The sequence below is a fragment of the Muntiacus reevesi genome, chromosome 11 (assembly GCF_963930625.1).
Source record: "Muntiacus reevesi chromosome 11, mMunRee1.1, whole genome shotgun sequence".
NCBI lineage: Eukaryota > Metazoa > Chordata > Mammalia > Artiodactyla > Cervidae > Muntiacus > Muntiacus reevesi.
This window is the reverse complement of record NC_089259.1, coordinates 66,183,072-66,200,914: the sequence shown is the minus strand read 5'-3', so window position 1 is coordinate 66,200,914 and position 17,843 is coordinate 66,183,072. Positions and strand designations below refer to the sequence as shown.

General features: G+C 42.7%; 1 protein-coding gene across 1 annotated transcript in view; it reads right to left on the bottom strand.

The window, feature by feature from the left end:
• The window catches only part of LOC136144262 (ATP-binding cassette sub-family C member 4-like), a 160,309-nt gene that overhangs the window by 82,099 nt on the left and 60,367 nt on the right, over window positions 1-17,843 (bottom strand). Inside the window, exons 14-18 of the mRNA XM_065902011.1 lie at window positions 12,896-12,992; window positions 9,054-9,251; window positions 7,556-7,696; window positions 6,788-6,825; window positions 5,890-5,984 (exon numbers count right to left, since the gene is read on the bottom strand). Coding sequence (XP_065758083.1) covers window positions 5,890-5,984; window positions 6,788-6,825; window positions 7,556-7,696; window positions 9,054-9,251; window positions 12,896-12,992 — 569 coding nt within the window. The remainder of the gene's footprint in view (window positions 1-5,889; window positions 5,985-6,787; window positions 6,826-7,555; window positions 7,697-9,053; window positions 9,252-12,895; window positions 12,993-17,843) is intronic.

The window sequence follows — 17,843 nt, the reverse complement described above, 5'->3', positions numbered from 1 at the left end:
ATTTCAATGTTTAGTTATTTTAAAAAAATAATTGGGGTATAGTTGCTTTTCAATGTTGTGTTAGTTTCTGCTGTTCAACAAAGTAAATCAGCTATACATATATATATATCCCTTCTCTCTTAGACCTCCCTTCCCCCATTCCCTCCACTCTAGGTCATTGCAGAGCACTGAGCTGAGCACCCTGTGCTATGTACCAGCTTCCCACTAGCTATCTGTTTTACACATGGTAACGTACATATGTCAATCTGAATCTTCCGATTCATCTCTCTCACCTCCCCACTCCCGCTCTGTGTACAAACATCTATTCTCTACATCTACAACTCTATTCATCCCCTGAAAATAGGTTCAACTGTACCATTTTTCTAGATTCCATGTTGTTGTTCAGTCGCCAAGTCATATCCAGCTCTATACAACCCCATGGACAGCAGCACGCCAGTCTTCCCTGTCCCTCACCATCTCCTGGAGTTTGCCCAAGTTCATGAATCGGTGATGCTATCCAACTAGCTCATCCTCTGTCACCCTCTTCTCCTTCTGCATTCAACCTTTGCTAGCATCAGAGTCTTTTCCAGTGAGTCAGCTATTTGCATCAGGTGGCCAAAGTATTGGAGTTTCAGCCTCAACATCAGTCTTTCCAGTGAACACCCAGGACTGATCTCCTTTAGGATGGGCTGGTTGGATCTCCTTGCAGTCCAAGGGACTCTCAAGAATATTTTCCAATGCCACAGTTCAAAAGCATCAATTCTTTGGTGCTCAGCCTTCTTTATTGTCCAGCTCTAACATATGAACATGACTACTGGAAAGATAGCCTTGTGTATACAGACCTTTGTTGGCAAAGTGATGTCTCTGCTTTTTAGCACACTATCTAGGTTTGTCAAAGCTTTCCTGCCAAGAAGCAATTGTCTTCTAATTTCACGGCTGCAGTCACCATCTGCAGGGATTTTAGAACCCAAGAAGAGGAAATCCGTCACTGCTCCCAGATTTTCCCCTTCTGTTTGCCATGAAGTGATGGGACTGGACACCATGATCTTAATTTTTTTAATATTCAGTTTTAAGTTGGCTTTTTCACCCTCCTTCTTCACCCTCATCAAGAGGCTCTTTAGTTCCTTCTTTATTTCTGCCATTACAGAGGTATCACCCACATACCTGAAACTGATACTCTCCAGCAATCTTGACTTCAGCTTGTAACCCATCTAGCCCAGCATTTCACATGGTGTGCTCTGTGTATAAGTTAAATAAATGGGGTGACAACAAACAGCCTTGTCACACTTCTTGCTCCAACCTGAACTAATCAGTTGTTCCATACAGGGTTCTAACTGTTGCTTCTTGACCCACATACAGGTTTCTCAGGAGACAGATAAGATGATCTGGTATTTCCATCTCTTTAAGAGTTTTCCCCAGTTTGTTATGATCCACATAGTCAAAGGCTTTAGCTTAGCCAATGAAACAGAGGTAGATGTTTTTCTGGAATTCCCGTGCTTTCTCTATGATCTGGAAAATGTTGGCAATTTGATCTCTGGTTCCTCTGCCTTTCTAAATGTAGCTTGGACATCTCGAAGTTCTCAGTTCACACGATGCTGAAACATAGCTTGAAGGATTTTGAGCATAACATTACTAGCATGGTAAATGAGTGCAATTATCTGGTGGATTGAAATTCCTTAGTACTGCCCTTCTTTGGAACTGGGATGAGGCTTGAGCTTTCCCAGTCCTGTGGCCACTGCTGGGTTTTCTAAATTTGCTGACACACTGAGTGTCACTTTAATAACATCATATTTTATGACTTTAAATAGCTCTGCTGGAATTCCATCACCTCCACTACATTATAGGCAGCAGTGCTTCCTAAGGCTTACTTGACTTCACACTCCAGAATGTCTGGCTCTGCATAAGAGACTACATCACCGTGGTTATCCAGGTCATTAAGATCTTTATTGTACAGTTCTTCTGTGTATTCTTTCCATCTCTTCTTTGATCTCTTCTGCTTCCATTAGGTCTTTACCGTTTCTGTCCTTTATTGTGCCCATCTTCGGATGAAACGTTCCTTTGATATTTCCAATTTCCTTGAAAAGCCTTTTCCCTTCTGTTGTTTTCCTCTATTTCTTTGTATTGTCCATTGAAGAAGGCCTTCCAGTCTCTCCTTGTTATTCTCTAGAACTCTGCATTTAGTTCTAGGAGGTCTTCTAGGTCTTCATGGACATGGTCAACTTCAGCTTCTTCAGCATCAGGGGTCGGTGCATAGATTTGGATTACTGAGATGTTGAATGGTTTGCCTTGGAAATGAATCGAGATCATTCTGTCATTTTTAAGGTTGCACCCACGAACTGCATTTTGGACTCTTGTTGATTATGAGTGCTATTCCATTTCTTCAAAGTGATTCTTGCCTACAGTAGTGGATACAATGGTCATCTGAATTAAATTCACCCATTTCTATCCATTTGAGTTCACTGATTTCTAAGATGTCGATGTTACTCTTACCATCTCCTGTTTGACCACATCCAATTTACCTGGATTCATAGACCTAACTTTTCAGGCTCCTATGCAATACTGTTCTTTACAGCATCAGATTTTACTTTCCCCACAAGACACACCCACAACCGAGTGTCATTTCCACTTTGACCCAGCCACTTCATTCTGTCTGGAGCTATTAGTAGTTGTCTTCTGCTCTTCCCAATAGCAGCCATGAAATTAAAAGACACTTACTCCTTGGAAGGAAAATTATGACCAACCTAGACAGCATATTAAAAAGCAAAGATATTACTTTGTCAACAAAGGTTCATCAAGTCAAGGATATGTTTTTTCCAGTGGTCATGTGTGGATATGAGGGTTGAACTATAAAGAAAGCTGAGTGCAGAAGAACTGATGCTTTTGAACTGTGGTGTTGGAGAAGACTCTTGAGAGTCCCTTGACTACAAGGAGATCCAGCCAGTCTCTCCTAAAGGAGATCAGTCCTGAATATTCATTAGAAGGACTGATGTTGAAGCTGAAACGCCAATACTTTAGCCACCTGATGTAAAGAGCTGACTCATTGGAAAAGCCCCTGATGCCAGGAAAGATTGAAGGCAGGAGGAGAAGGGGATGACAGAGGAATAGATGGTTGGATGGCATCACCGACTCAATCATCCAAGAGTTGGTGATGGACAGGGAGGCCTGACATGCTGAGATTCATGGGGTCACAAAGAGACATGAATGAGCAACTGAACTGATCTGGACTTCCCCAGTAGCATATTGGACACCTTCTGACCTGGGGGCTAATCTTTTGACATCCTATCTTTTTGCCCTTTTATGCATTTCATGGGTTTCTCATGGTTAGTACATTGGAGGGGTTTGCCATTCCCTCCTCCAGTGGATCCCATTTTGTCATAACTCTGCACTATGACCTGTCTGTCTTAGGTGGCCCTACATGGCATAGCTCATAGCTTCATTGAGTTATGTCAGCCCCTTCACCATGCAGAGACCCACAAAGAGGCTAGATTCCATATATATGCATTAATTAAAGTATTTTTTTTTCTGTTTTTCTCTTTCTGACTTACTTTACTTTGTATGACAAACTCTAGGTCCATCCATGTCTCGACAAATGACCCAATTTCATTCCTTTCTATGGATAAGTAATACTCCAGTGTATATGTGTGTTAATCACTCAGTCATGTTCAACTCTTTGCAACGCCATGGACTGTAGCCTGCCAGGCTCCTCTGTCCATGGAATTCTGCAAGCATGAACACTGGAGTAGGTTGCCACGCCCTTATCTAGGAGTTCTTCCTGACTCAGGGATTGAACCCAGGTCTTCCACATTGCAGGCAGATTCTTTACCATTTGAGCTATCAGGAAGCCCCCCCCCCCCCCGACCCAGTGTATATATGTATCATAAATGAAATGAAAAGACAGTCCTGAGAATGGGAGAAAATAATTACAAAATAAGTAACTGACCAGGGATTAGTCTCCACAGTATACAAACAGCTCATGCAGCTTAAAAGAAAAACCTAATCAAAAAATGGGCAGAAGGTCTATATAGACCTTTCTCCAAAGAAGATATACAGATGGCCAAGAGGCACATGAAAAAATGCTCATTATCATTATTAGAGAAATGCAGATCAAAATTCTGATATGGTATTACCTCACACAATAAATGCTAGAGAAGATGTGGAAAAAGGGAACCTTCTTTCACTGTTAGTAGGAATGTAAATTGCTACAGTCACTGTGGAGAACAGTAGAACCCTCTTACACTGTTGGTGGGAATGCAAACTAGTACAGCCACTATGGAAAACAGTGTGGAGATTTCTTAAAAAACTGGAAATAGAACTGCCATATGACCCAGCAATACCACTTCTGGGCATACACACTGAAGAAACCCGATCTGAAAGAGACACGTGCACCCCAATGTTCATCGCAGCACTGTTTATAATAGCCAGGACATGGAAGCAACCTAGATGCCCATCAGCAGATGAATGGATAAGGAAGCTGTGGTACATATACACCATGGAATATTACTCAGCCATTAAAAAGAATTCATTTGGATCAGTTCTAATGAGATGGATGAAACTGGAGCCCATTATACAGAGTGAAGTAAGCCAGAAAGATAAAGAACATTACAGCATACTAACACATATATATGGGATTTAGAAAGATGGTAATGATAACCCAATATGCAAAACAGAAAAAGAGACACAGAAGTACAGAACAGACTTTTGAACTCTGTGGGAGAAGGTGAGGGTGGGATGTTTCAAAAGAACAGCATGTATATTATCTATGGTGAAACAGATCACTAGCCCGGGTGAGATGCATGAGACGAGTGCTCGGGCCTGGTGCACTGGGAGGACCCAGAGGAGTCGGGTGGAGGGGGGGGTGGGAGGGGTGATCGGGATGGGGAATACGTATAACTCTATGGCTGATTCGTGTTAATGTATGACAAAACCCACTGAAATGTTATGAAGTAATTGGCCTCCAACTAATAAAATAAAATAAAATAAATAAATAAATAAATAAAATAAAAAATAGAACCATCGTGTGACCCAGCAATCCCACTACTGGGCACATATCCTAAGAAAATCATAGTTCAAAAAGACACACACACCCCAGTGTTCATAGCAACACTATTTACAAAAGCTAGGACATGGAAGCAACCTAAATGTCTATCAACAGATGAATGGATAAAGAAGGCATTTAAAGTTTTTGTAAAAGACATCCTTTAAATAGTACGTAATGCTATGCTATATGTATTCTAAATACTCTTGTGAATAGAGACAATCATGATAATATTAGTCTGGCAAGCAAAAGTTTGAATTAATCACACAGTTGGGGAGGAGATAACACTGCAATCTCAGGGTAAGAAAGAGAAGGAATCCTAATTCTAGACAATGGACTTCCCTGCTTAGCTTCTCGAATTATTAGTGAAGTACAGGTAATGAGCAGTGTGGAAAGGGGAGCTTTGCATACCTGGGAGGGAATACTGCTTTTATCTGGGGCCCATTCTGTCAGAGGATTTCATCCAAGATCAATAAAAGCCAAGGTTTATTCAGACAGAACTGGAACAACCTGAACCACAGGGTAGGGATCCATTTCTAATCCCCTTGCCCATCCATACAGCGATATAAAATTTAGTTAAAGCACCTATTAGAATACACAATAGCTACATATTTCCAGTGGCTGATTTTCTCAATATTCAATCCTGGTTTAACTACCAAAATCCAGTATGGACCAAATTAAGAGTCCCCATTCAACCTCTTTTCTTCTAGTAGATCTTTAAAATAATTATTTTAATTAATTCATAGAGTAAATGCGATTCAGACACTTAGTCTGTTAAGACATTACTGAATTACTCTGGAAGCCCTTGTTGCTCACATAGACTCATTGTAAGCGCCTTAAACTCTGGTATAACAGAGCAAATGACTCAGCTTTACCTGAATAAACTCCTAAGTACCAGTTCAGAACGAACACTACATCTTCATGCTCTTTTACATATCTCCCAAAATACAGGTCATTTTGTACATTTGCCCTATGGAACAGGAAATAAAAAATATTACAGTATAGATATACACAGAATTTTACACAAATATCACAAAAAAATTACCTCAATTCAAGAAATATATATTATGCTGGAAAATGTTTCCCAGCTTGAAAGGCCCAGTGTGTATCTCCCTTTTAAAAATATGAATCATGTATTTACATGCATGACAAAAACCACTACAATATTATAAAGTAATTAGCTTCCAACTAATAAAAATAAATGAAAAAAAATAAAATAAATAGAATAAAAATCTGAATCACGACTTTCAGTTTTCAAAATTATCTGTGAAGACAGACTTAGAAAATGAACTTATGGTTGCGAAGAGGAAGGATAGTTAGAATGCGTGGATGCTCATGCACACACTGCTATATTTAAAACAGGTAACCAACAAGGGCTTATTGTATAACACTTGGAACTCTGCCCAATGTTATGTGGCAGCCTGGATGGGAGGGAAGTTTGGGGGAGAATGAGTACATGTATATGCATGGCTGTGTCCCTTCGCTATTCAAATGAAACTATCACAACATTGTTGATCAGCTATATTGCAATACAATATTAACAGTTCAAAAAAAAAAGAATTGTCTGTGAAGAAGCTGCTACGGGGAGGGACATGAGGAAGGACCACAGGGGGATCACACACCAACTGCAGGAACTTTCATCTTTCTTCAGGGAAACTACCTGAGGGTCAGGAGAGTAGGTTGAACTCGCCCCATCTCTCCCCCTGACTCTGTGGGAAAGTGAGGCTTCGTGTAGATTTCACAGCACTCTGGGTCAGACCAGGAATCACTCACCAGTATGCAAGCCACCAGTCCTGCAGGGCGTAGGCGACCTGGAGCAGGAAACACAGTCACTCAGACTCTGACATCACCAGGGTGGGGGATGGGAAGGCTCCAGGACTCGGAGATGGTCCTTCCGGCTCAGGTCTGCGCCAAGCCCCACAGATGACCACAGCTCAGGGGAGGGCATCTTACAGCTTAATATGCTTAAAAGAAATCCCCTTTTCCCTGGAAAACTTTGCTCCCCAGATATACTTCACTGCAAATTCAAGTGGACTGCAAAAGGCAGTAATAGCAAAACTAATGCTGGGAGTTTTCAAAGCAAAAAGCTTAACAGGTACAGCGATGGTCAGTTCTGGGTTTCAGGTTGGCTGGGCCAGTCTCCGGTGATTCAACCAAACACTTATCTAGATGTTGCTGTGAACGTATTTTGTGGATGTGGTTCACATCCGTCATCAGAACTTCAGGAGAGGAGACCACCCTCAACACTGTGGTGGCCTCGTCCAGTCAGATGAAGGCTTGAAGAGCAAAATCTGAGGCTCTCTGGAGGAGGAAGAAATTCTGCTTCAAAACAGCAGGGTCAGCTCCTGCCTGAGGTTTCAGTCTGTATGTAGGCCTGCCTTTCTGATTTCACATTCACTCAGATAGGCCTACAACTTCATGAGCCAACTCTTTGAGATAAATCTCTTAAAACACATATTTTAAAATAATTATAAAATATAGTATAAATAGTATGCAAATATCAACCTGAGTGCACAAACCAAAATAAACACCCTTACATACCTGAGCTGTGATGTTTACTAGAATAAGGAAGATGATGACAGGCCAGTCAGCACCAGCTGTGAAGTAATTCTCATAGGTCTTAAAACCAACTTTTCCTTCCAAATGGTCCTCTAGAGGTAGTGTAACCTGTATATTCTCAGTCTAGAAGGGGAATATGTCAGTGAGATGAAATTTTTAAAAATGAACCCCAAATGTGAAGAGTTCAACAATGTCCTCCACTGCAAAGCTGTGGGAAACACACATTTCATACACTGGCAAGAGTGCAGGATGGTCCATCTCCTATGGAGAAGGGTGTGGGAATATCTAGCCAAATCACATATGTGTTTAAACTTGGACCCAGCCATCCTACTTCTAGGAATCTATTAGAAAGAAGGAAATGTCATTCACATGAGGTTATTCACTGTTGGGTACCTTTGCTTAAAATAGAACATGACTCTCAACACACACACAACAAAATCAATTAACGTATAAATGCAGAAGCTTGCTCTAAGATAACACACAAAATGATATGGAGATAATGTATTCCTCTAGATGACTTGTGTCATTCAATGATAGAAACATAAAACATACTTAGGGCCCAAAATACTAGCCAAATACAGTAAACTGTGTTCACAGAGAGAGTTGGAGTGATATGAGTTTGGATAGCACATTGCAAGCATGTGATCTGAATCTATTTGATTCCTAAGTTTCAGAGAGTGATTCCCGAGTTTAGAAAGTGAACAACTAATCTGAATACTTATCAGAGTCATTCCAGGGCCCTGGGTTTGGATATTGAGGGTTTGGTTATCAAGGGAATATCTGCATATGTTTTTAAGGGAGATCTAGTGCATTTCTGTCTGGAGGACTTAGAATGCATTATAGCACCACAGGAGCCTAGTGTGTCCTCGGCTCTCTCCTGGCCACTGGGATTCAAGGTTGATAAGATATGGTTCTGTCTTGAAAGGTAAGAAAGGAAGATGGGAACTAACACCAAAGTGTCTACCATGTGTCAGGTCCTTTGCCCACATTACCTCTGACCTATCATAAACCATCTGGCACTGAGGCAAAATACTACCATCAGCCACCTGCAGTGCCAGAACATTCCAACATATAGGAAAAGCAGCTGATTTAATGTGGCAACAGCAGGACTCAGTCTAAGGGAGTCTTCACATTAAACCTCTGGATGCATAAGGGAAGCCAGGGGCCACCAGCATGACTAGGATGTAACTATGGTAAACTGAAGAGTTCTCAATCAGTGTGAGCCACATAAACCCAGAAATTCATAGCAGTGCACCCACTCCTGGTCTCCATAAGATTCTCCATCCTACACTCAAAGGGGAACCCCAAGCAGGCTTGCTCCCTTCATGCTCTTCTAATCTACCAATTCCATGGAACAAGACTTTGGGAACCTTAGGGTCTACTTTGGGACAAATGAAGATGTCATGAGCAGAGCAGACTGAAGGTCCGTGAGACCACCAAAGCAGACAGACCCAGGCACACTGCAGGATGAGAAACTCACATCTTGGTCTTCTGGAGCCGCATCTTTCAGTGAGGGTCTGGGAGATTGGAGAGACTGAACCAAAGACTCAGAGATCACAGTGGGAGTTCCTGGAACTGGAGATGATTCAGACTGCTCATTTCCCTTCTCAGAAAGGGAGAAAACATCTACCCCAGATTTCAGGAACTCAGAATAAGTTCCTCTTTCCACCATTTTGCCCTAAAATTAAAAAAACTGAGAGAAATTTATATTTGATAATATTAAACCAACCTAAATATTAATCAAAAAAGTTATCTGGTCTTAAATTATGATTTTTATAACAAAAAAAATGATGCCTGGGTCTAGAATTCTTGTTAAGAAATTTAGTTCAGTCAGCTCAGGACAGAACTGAGCATTGTGTTCTCTGCCAAACTCTGTCCCTGTGTTAGGTGCTGGGGGATGTGAAAGAAAGGTGTGCTCATGTGTTAAAAATGGAGGCCATTGACATGACTACCCTGGGCACTTAGGGAAGGAAGAAGTATAGAGGTTGGTGGCAGGATCAGCACAGTCTTTTTAGACAACATGGGAACCGAGAGAAGCCTCATGTGCCAATTCCAGGAAAGAAATTTAAACTTAACCCAGAGGTGGGGACCAGCACATTTACATATAGGTAAGAGTCACTCATTAAATCTTCAGTGACCACTGTCACTGTCACACTATCATGTGCCCGGCTGGGATAACGGGAACCAGCCCTGGGCAGAAAATCCATGAGAGGCATCTCCATGGTCTTTACAACTGGCACCACACACTCAGCAAGTTCCCAACTGAAAATTCAATATTCCACCTGATAAAGTAATTAAACAAGGAGGCCAAGGGGCTGGGGTGGCTGTAAAGCCTTGGCAGTCTGTGCCCACAAACCAAAACCTAAGCCAGAATCAATGCACTTAGATCCAAGAAAAAACTTCGGAACAATCAACCACATGCAACCAACTAGGCTTCCCCAAATTAGGCAACTGCTTAAGCTACAGCAAATCAAGTCATTTTCTTTGAACATGTGTGACACATCCTTGCAGTTTCCCTCCCTTTCAAAGTCATATAAAATAATGTGCAGATGTTTCACTATTTTCTGACCCCATGAAACCAGACTCAGCTGGTCCCCTCAGTAGCAGATAAAACATCAGAGGAAAAAAATGTCAGGATGCAAAACTCATCAATCGAGAGCAGCTGTGGTTAAGGCAGCTCAGGTGGAGGGAGATGGCCCAGGACCCTCGCTGGGACCCCTCTTACCCTCTTCCCTGAGGGGTCCACTGGGAGAAATGCAGGGAAGCATCTGGGTACTGTCTGATACTGCAGAACTAGAAAATTATGCAGAATGTATTGTCTTGTTCCACAGCAGAGACAAAACTCACACACCTCTTTAATGAAATCACCACTCCCCACATTAAATCTATAACATGCACAATGAAATGACTGGTAGTACAAAGACAGCAATTTCTCTCAGCAGTCAAGCACTGACAATTCCGAAGGGACAAGGGGGGCAGCCATCCCCTCTCTGCTGTGAGACAGGAACCAGACAAACAGTGGGGATGGTCCCCAACTCATCCAGGAGTGCTCACCAGTGGACAAATAGTTGTTTTGTTAATACTAAAATTGTAGGTAGTGTCCTGAAAGGAAGCAATAAAGGGGCCCCAAAACATCTAGGGACTGGCTAAACAGATTATTCTCCTGCCCACTGATCCTGTGCTCAGTGGGTCAATATCAACACTGCTGTTTACACACTAGAATCACCCCCTCTGAACATGAAATCAACGGCTCTCAACCTTGCAAACCTTAGCCTCTTCTAGAGGAGTGGAGAAAGAGTTGACACATGGAACTGCTTTCAGAGAGGCAGGGGTTCTGTATTTTAATAGTCTTTCTTGGAGCAGAGATTCATTTCAGAAGTCAGGGATCTGACCAAGGGCCTGTGGAGCACTCAGGGGTTAACAACAAAAGTGCTGAGACCTAGAAGTAAAAAAGCCTAGGAGTGAAGCATTAAACAACCATCAAGTCTGCAAACTTCTCACTAATCTCCACACCACCCCCGGTCATTCTAGGAGTTGTGGGTTGGATGGTGCCCCCTCCTCAAAAAGAGAAGTTCAAACATGACACCTATGAACATGACCTTATTTGGAAACAGGATCTTTGCAGATGTAATCAAGTTAAGATGAGGTCATACTGGAGCAGTGTTATCTCCAATAAGACTGATGTTCTTATGAGAAGAGACCCAGACAGACACGGGGACAATGGCCATGTGACATCAGAGGCAGAGACCACAGTGCTGCAGCTGGAAGTCAAGGAACACCAAGGAAGGCCCATGAACACCAGAGACTGGAAGGAAGGATTCTCCCCTGGAGCCTTCAGGAGAGCACAGCCCTGCCAGCACCTAGATGTGGGACCCAAAGCCTCCAGAACAGGGAGATGATAAACTTCTGTTGTTTTGAGTCACCCAGTTTGCAGTACTTGGTTAGGACAGCTCTAGAAACCGATACTCTAGCCTGAGCTCACACTTCTGTCTCTTCAGCTTTACTAAGACTTGTAACTGCTTCTGCTGTCCCCCCTCCAGTGACCATCAGAGGAATCTCTTAACTCTTACATCAGACCACATCCCTCCTCTTCGATGGACCGTCTAAGGTTTCCATCCTACTTCCAGGCCCACAGCTCAGAGACCAGCTCCCTCCCATATCCCTGCTCACTCTACTCAGACACGCTGGTCTTCCTGCCATTCCTCCAACCTGTCAGGTCAGCTCCTTCCTTAGGACCCCATGCCTCAGACCCCGCCTCCCCCAGGTGACTGCGTGGTCCCCACCTTCATGTCACTCAGACCCCGTGAGGCACCAGCTCATCAGGGAGACAGCCAGGATGTCAGTCCACCTCTCTCTGTCACATCCTCTCCATAAGAACAGGAGCCCCATGAGGGCAGGGCCTTGTCCTCCTGCTGCACAGGCTCCCATACGTATCAGGCATATAGAGACCTGGGCAGGGAGACCAGCAACTGGAGACACCAGCAGAGTGGGCATCTCTAACCCGGGTGCTCAGCTACCCAACCTCACTTCTCGTGTTAATGGTAGATGCTCTTGAGGCAAACTATATGACAATCACCTGGATACAAACAGATCTAAGTATCTCTAATTTCTAAGTAATAAACTTTGCCTTAAGTCATGGAATAAGAAAATTTAAAAAATCTAAATAAAATTACATCATTACACTTAACAGATTTCATTAGAAGAGTGATGATTCAGTAACCTAGGGTTTATGCAGCCTAGAGTTTGAAAGAAAGTGAAAGTCAGTCATGTCTGACTCTTTGTGACCCCATGGACTATACAGTCCATGGAATTCTCCAGGTCAGAATACTGGAGTGGGTAGCCTTTCCCTTCTCCAGGGGATCATCCCAACCCAGGGATTGAACCCAGGTCTCCCACACTACAGGCAGATTCCTTACCAGCTAAGCCACAAGAGAAGGCCTAGAGTGTAGAATTAGAATGTAGTAGTGATATTTCTGGGGTTTCCAAGTGGCACTAGTGGTAAAGAACCTGCCTGTCAATGAGATAGTGTTCAATGGTAAGAGACTCAGTTTTAGTTCCGGGGTCGGGAAGATCCCCTGGAGAAGGGCATGGCAACCCCCTCCAGTATTCTTGCCTGGGAAATCCCATGAACAGAAGAGCCTGGCAGGCTATGGGTCTTTGGATTCATCCTCCAAGGCATGAGCACCAGCTTTGAGAAAACGGCATAAAACTCAGGGAGAAGAGGGTGTTTACCATGAATGCGAGGAGAGTGATTTGTGGGGATGTCTGTCCTTCAACACACTTGAGTGTTAGCAATTCCACAGACTTCTAGAAACTACTTACATCTTTCAGTATCAGAATCTGACTTGCATCTTCTAGGTACTGCAACTGATGAGTCACAAAGATCGTGATCTTCTCCCGCAAGGCCTGACGAATACACCTACAAAAGTAAAAGATACAGTATGCAAAAGCACAATAATGGGGGTACTTCAAACTGGAAACTTATATTTTGAAAAGAATAAGACAAAGATTACACAGCAGTCAAAGATCTGCAGTTTAAATGCCAAATCAATAATAAATATTAAATAAACATAAATCAATTCAATTAGGTTCTTAAATTTATCAGCAGCAAATTTGAACCTAACTCTGCTTAAAAAAGCAGTTTAGTGAAGGAGGTACCAACAGCTAAGGTTTTTTTCTAAAACACAGCTTAACAATTATTTACATGTTTCATAAATAAAAACAACTAATACTGAGATTCTGAAGTTCTGCTGAACTAAAATACTATTTTATTGCTATGTGGGAATGGGAGGAGAGGGATCTATGTCATATAAAAATGTGTACATTCTTAGACACCTTTCTATGTAATTATAATTAATGATGTAAATATTAACAACGAAAAAAAAAAACTAAGATTCTTGGTAATCTTTTCCACAGTGCATTTGCTAGACACTTGTTCCCAAAGAACATTAGGTAAAAAATGAATGCCAGCGTGGCCTCCATTAGTTTCTGCAATATTCCCAGTTCCATCCAGAAAGCAAGTCTTCTTCCATTAGAACTGAACACTTTCCAAACATGAAAATAAAATGAACATATTCCAAATGGCCCGAATCACAGTGGAAATCACCCAAAGTCTCAGAGCACGTGCCAGTTCTCTACAGTCAAGATCCCCCTTACTATTCGACCTTAAATTTTTTTTCATAGAAAAAAAAAAAAAAAAAAAAACTGCTCCTACATTTTAAATGCAGACTCCCAATAACTCAGCCCCAGTCTAACCCCAAAGGGTCCACAACCCCTCTAGGAAAGTGAGTGTCCAGGTCTGGGGCCCTGGTGACCACGGGCAGGTTTCCAGGCAGGTAGTCTGAGAGCCTGAGCCCCTTGCAGAGTAAATCTCAAGAACCTGGGCCAGAACTCAGCCTGTGAGTGAGTCAGGAGAGTCTGAAGGCAGCAGACTGCAGCTCAGTCCCTCTCAGGAGCCTGACAATGTTGGACAAGAGAGTAAATCTCAGTTTCTCCATCTCAGAACAACATCAATGACAACTCATCCATACCTTCTAAGAAATCAAACCACCAATACGCTCAGTGAACGTCAGTCCTTTTCTCCACTCCTTCCTTACCACAAATGGTCAAGTGCTTTGGACTCAGGACAGAAGAGTCCTAAAGGGACACTCTGGACACTGGGTCTGTGATTAGAAGCAAGATTCCAGGATGTATACACATACACCATCACTTCATTAAGTCCAAAAGGAGTCATTTTTACTCTTTAACATGTGTTAGTTCAGCATTCATACTAGGTTTCTTGACTAACACTTTTTTCAGATATAGTACTAAAGCATTTAAATAGAAATTTTTCTCCTTAATTCATAATTACCTGCCAGTAGTCTCTGAAGGTGGATGTTAATCAAATTCAATGGGCTGTTATGTCCAACCAACACAAAAGTTTTTAAATGTTTTCTTAACAGTCCATCACAGATGAGATAACAAATCATTACAACAAAGTGATCAGTTGATGGCTTTATATTTTTTCCTAAAAAAATGCTTTTATCCAAATCATTAGGAAAATACACTATTTTCCAAGTTTTTAGATTAAAGATTTCCAAGTCATGACATAGAAATTACTGAGTCAGCAACCAGTTGTTTAGCTGTTATTCCAATATAAAGGCTGTGTTAATCCTATAATCCCACATATAATCATATCTAAGGACTGGCTCCTGATAGCTCAGTTGGTAAAAAAGCTGCCTGCAATGCAAGAGACCTTGGTTTGATCCCTGGGTTGGGAAGATCCCCTGGAGGAGGGAAAAGCCACCCACTACAATATTCTGGCCTGGAGAATTCCATGGACTGTATAGTCCATGGGCTTGCAAAGAGTTGGACATAACTGAGTGACTTTCACTTTTACCTTAAGAGAGGACACATCCGTTGTTGAAGGGGACACAAATGAGACAGACAGAGGCCCCACCTCCATTCATTCAATTGGGAGAGGTTTGCTGAGGAGCCAGGCACCGTCCTAAGTGCTGAGGATCCACCCACAGGTCAAGATAGAATATAGACATACAGATGGCTAACAAACACATGAAAAGATGCTCAACATCACTCATTATCAGAGAAATGCAAATCAAAACCACAATGAGGTACCACTTCACATCAGTCAGAATGGCTGCTATCCAAAAGTCTACAAGCAATAAATGCTGGAGAGGGTGTGGAGAAAAGGGAACCCTCTTACACTGTTGGTGGGAATGCAAGCTAGTACAGCCAATATGGAGAATAGTGTGGAGATTCCTTAAAAAACTGGAAATAGAACTGCCATATGACTCAGCAATTCCACTGCTGGGCATACACACTGAGGAAATCAGAATTGAAAGAGACACCTCTACCCCAATGTTCATCACAGCACTGTTTATAATAGCCAGGACATGGAAACAACCTAGATGCCCATCAGCAGATGAATGGATAAGAAAGCTGTGGTACATATACACAATGGAATATTACTCAGCCATTAAAAAGAATACATTTGAATCAGTTCTAATGAGGTGGATGAAACTGGAGCCTATTATACAGAGTGAAGTAAGCCAGAAAGAAAAACACCAATACAGTATAATAATGCACATATATGGAATTTAGAAAGATGGTAATGATAACCCTGTATGCGAGACAGCAAAAGAGACACAGATGTATTGAACAGTCTTTTGGACTCAGTGGGAGAAGGCGAGGGTGGGATGATAAGGGAGAATGGCATTGAAACATGTAAATTATCATATGTGAAACGAATCACCAGTCCAGGTTTGATGCATGAGACAGGGTGCTCAGGGCTAGTGCACTGGGATGACCCAGAGGGATGGGATGGGGAGGGAGGTGGGAGGGGGCTTCAGGATGGGGAACACATGTACACCCATGGAGGATTCAAGTCAATGTATGGCAAAACCAATATAATATTGTAAAGTAAAATAAATAAATTAATTAAATGAAAAGAAGATAATGCTCTGCACCATGTAGAGGACACACTGAACAAGTATAGAAAATGCACTATTTGGCTGTGACCTGTGCTCTAAATAAAAACCAAGGAGGGCTGCTGTCTTAGATGTGGAGACATGGGAGCCCTGAGACTCTCTGGGGAAACATCTTGGAAGAAGACACAGCAGGTGCAGGGGTCGGGACTGAACACTCTGGGTTGAGGCACTTTCCTGCTTTCACAGCTTGGAGGTGGGTAGAGGGGACTCATAAATGGTCAAGGGCACCCACTGAGGGCTGTGGGAAGACAGAGGACATGGGCGCCCCCTGGGGGAGTGGGAAAGAGCGGCAGGGCCCACCGTCCTGTGTCCTGTGCACTGCTCTCTGGCTCTGGGATAGAGGGACCAGTGTGCACAGACAGACGGGGTGAGAAAGGACCCCCACAGAGCCAGCACAGTTGGATACCGAGTTGGTGTGGGGATGAGCTGGAAAGGCTGATGGGGATAGACAGCAAAGAAACCTATTCTCTATCTGAGGACCTGGAGCTGCTTCCTGAATGTGAAGAGGGGTCTGTGAAGGGCTGGAGCAGGAGGGTGAGCTGTGTAGACAGCAGTGTGGGAATCTGATCAGGACAGAACTGAAGACTTAATAATGCAGGAGGTGGAGGTCTGGGATGTGGGGCTGAACCAGGACCAGATCCATGGCTGGACACAGGTGAGACAGCATAGGTTCACCTAAGGCCTCTCACCTTCTGTAGGTGACAGAACTCATTTAGTGTTCACAGCATAATGTAAAACTCATGAACCTTAATGACCTTCCTTCATGACTGAAGGAATCTGCTAATCATAAGTAAAAGTATTATTCATTCATTTTTAATACAAAACCCTTCACATGACTAAGCTTCCACGTGACCACCATATCTCACAGCATATTGTTCTATCCAATTCTCTAACTTGAAAACACCCTCCAGTTGCTGCTGAGTGATTTCCTAATTTGCTTTCATGCTCTCTGCTTTTACTTTAAGTCTCCCTAGAGAATGTGGTTCTGATTAGCAAACAACAGTCTTAAGCCTGCTTCTATCAAATATATATCCAAAGTGGTGCACCCAAAATATTTGAAAGGATTTTATAAATATCTCCTGTGTTCGAAAAAGAACTCAGGAGAACTTCTGTGGTCAGCACACTATATCTGACACCAATTGCCTTCCCCTGTGACACGGATGCGACATCCAGCAGAATCTGTTCTTGCCATGATGGGGAACTTGTGCAAATGCTCACAAGATGGGGTGACACATATTTATGAGCTCAAGTTGGGGCACTGGGAACAAGGAGGCTGAAATACTGACGATGCCAGGAGGGTGAGGGTGGGGAATCCCTGCACAGGACAAGCTCCTGTCACTGAAGTCACCACAAGACACAAGGCACTTCTCTGAGGGAAAATTCATCAAGTTATTAACAGGAGAGGGTGGGAAAGGGAGGTCAGAGCAGAGAGCTGGAGGCCAAGCCATGTGTCATCTGCCCTGTTCTCTCATTCTCAAAGATTGTGTGCTACTATGCAGGTTTGTATGTGTGTTACAATATACCTAACATGAAATTTACCATTTTAACAATTTTAAGCATACAGGCCAGTGGCATTAAGTACATTCACATAGTTGTGCAGCCATCACCATCATGCATCTCCACAACTCTTTCATCACCTCAACACTGAGCACATGTAAAATTTGGGCAAGTTCCACCAAAGACTAACGATCCCTGCTTAGAGGACATGGAATCCCACCTCCTCATGTCCAGAGCTCAGAGCTCCTCACATGTTTCCCTCTCACACACTGGACTCTGCTGAAGTC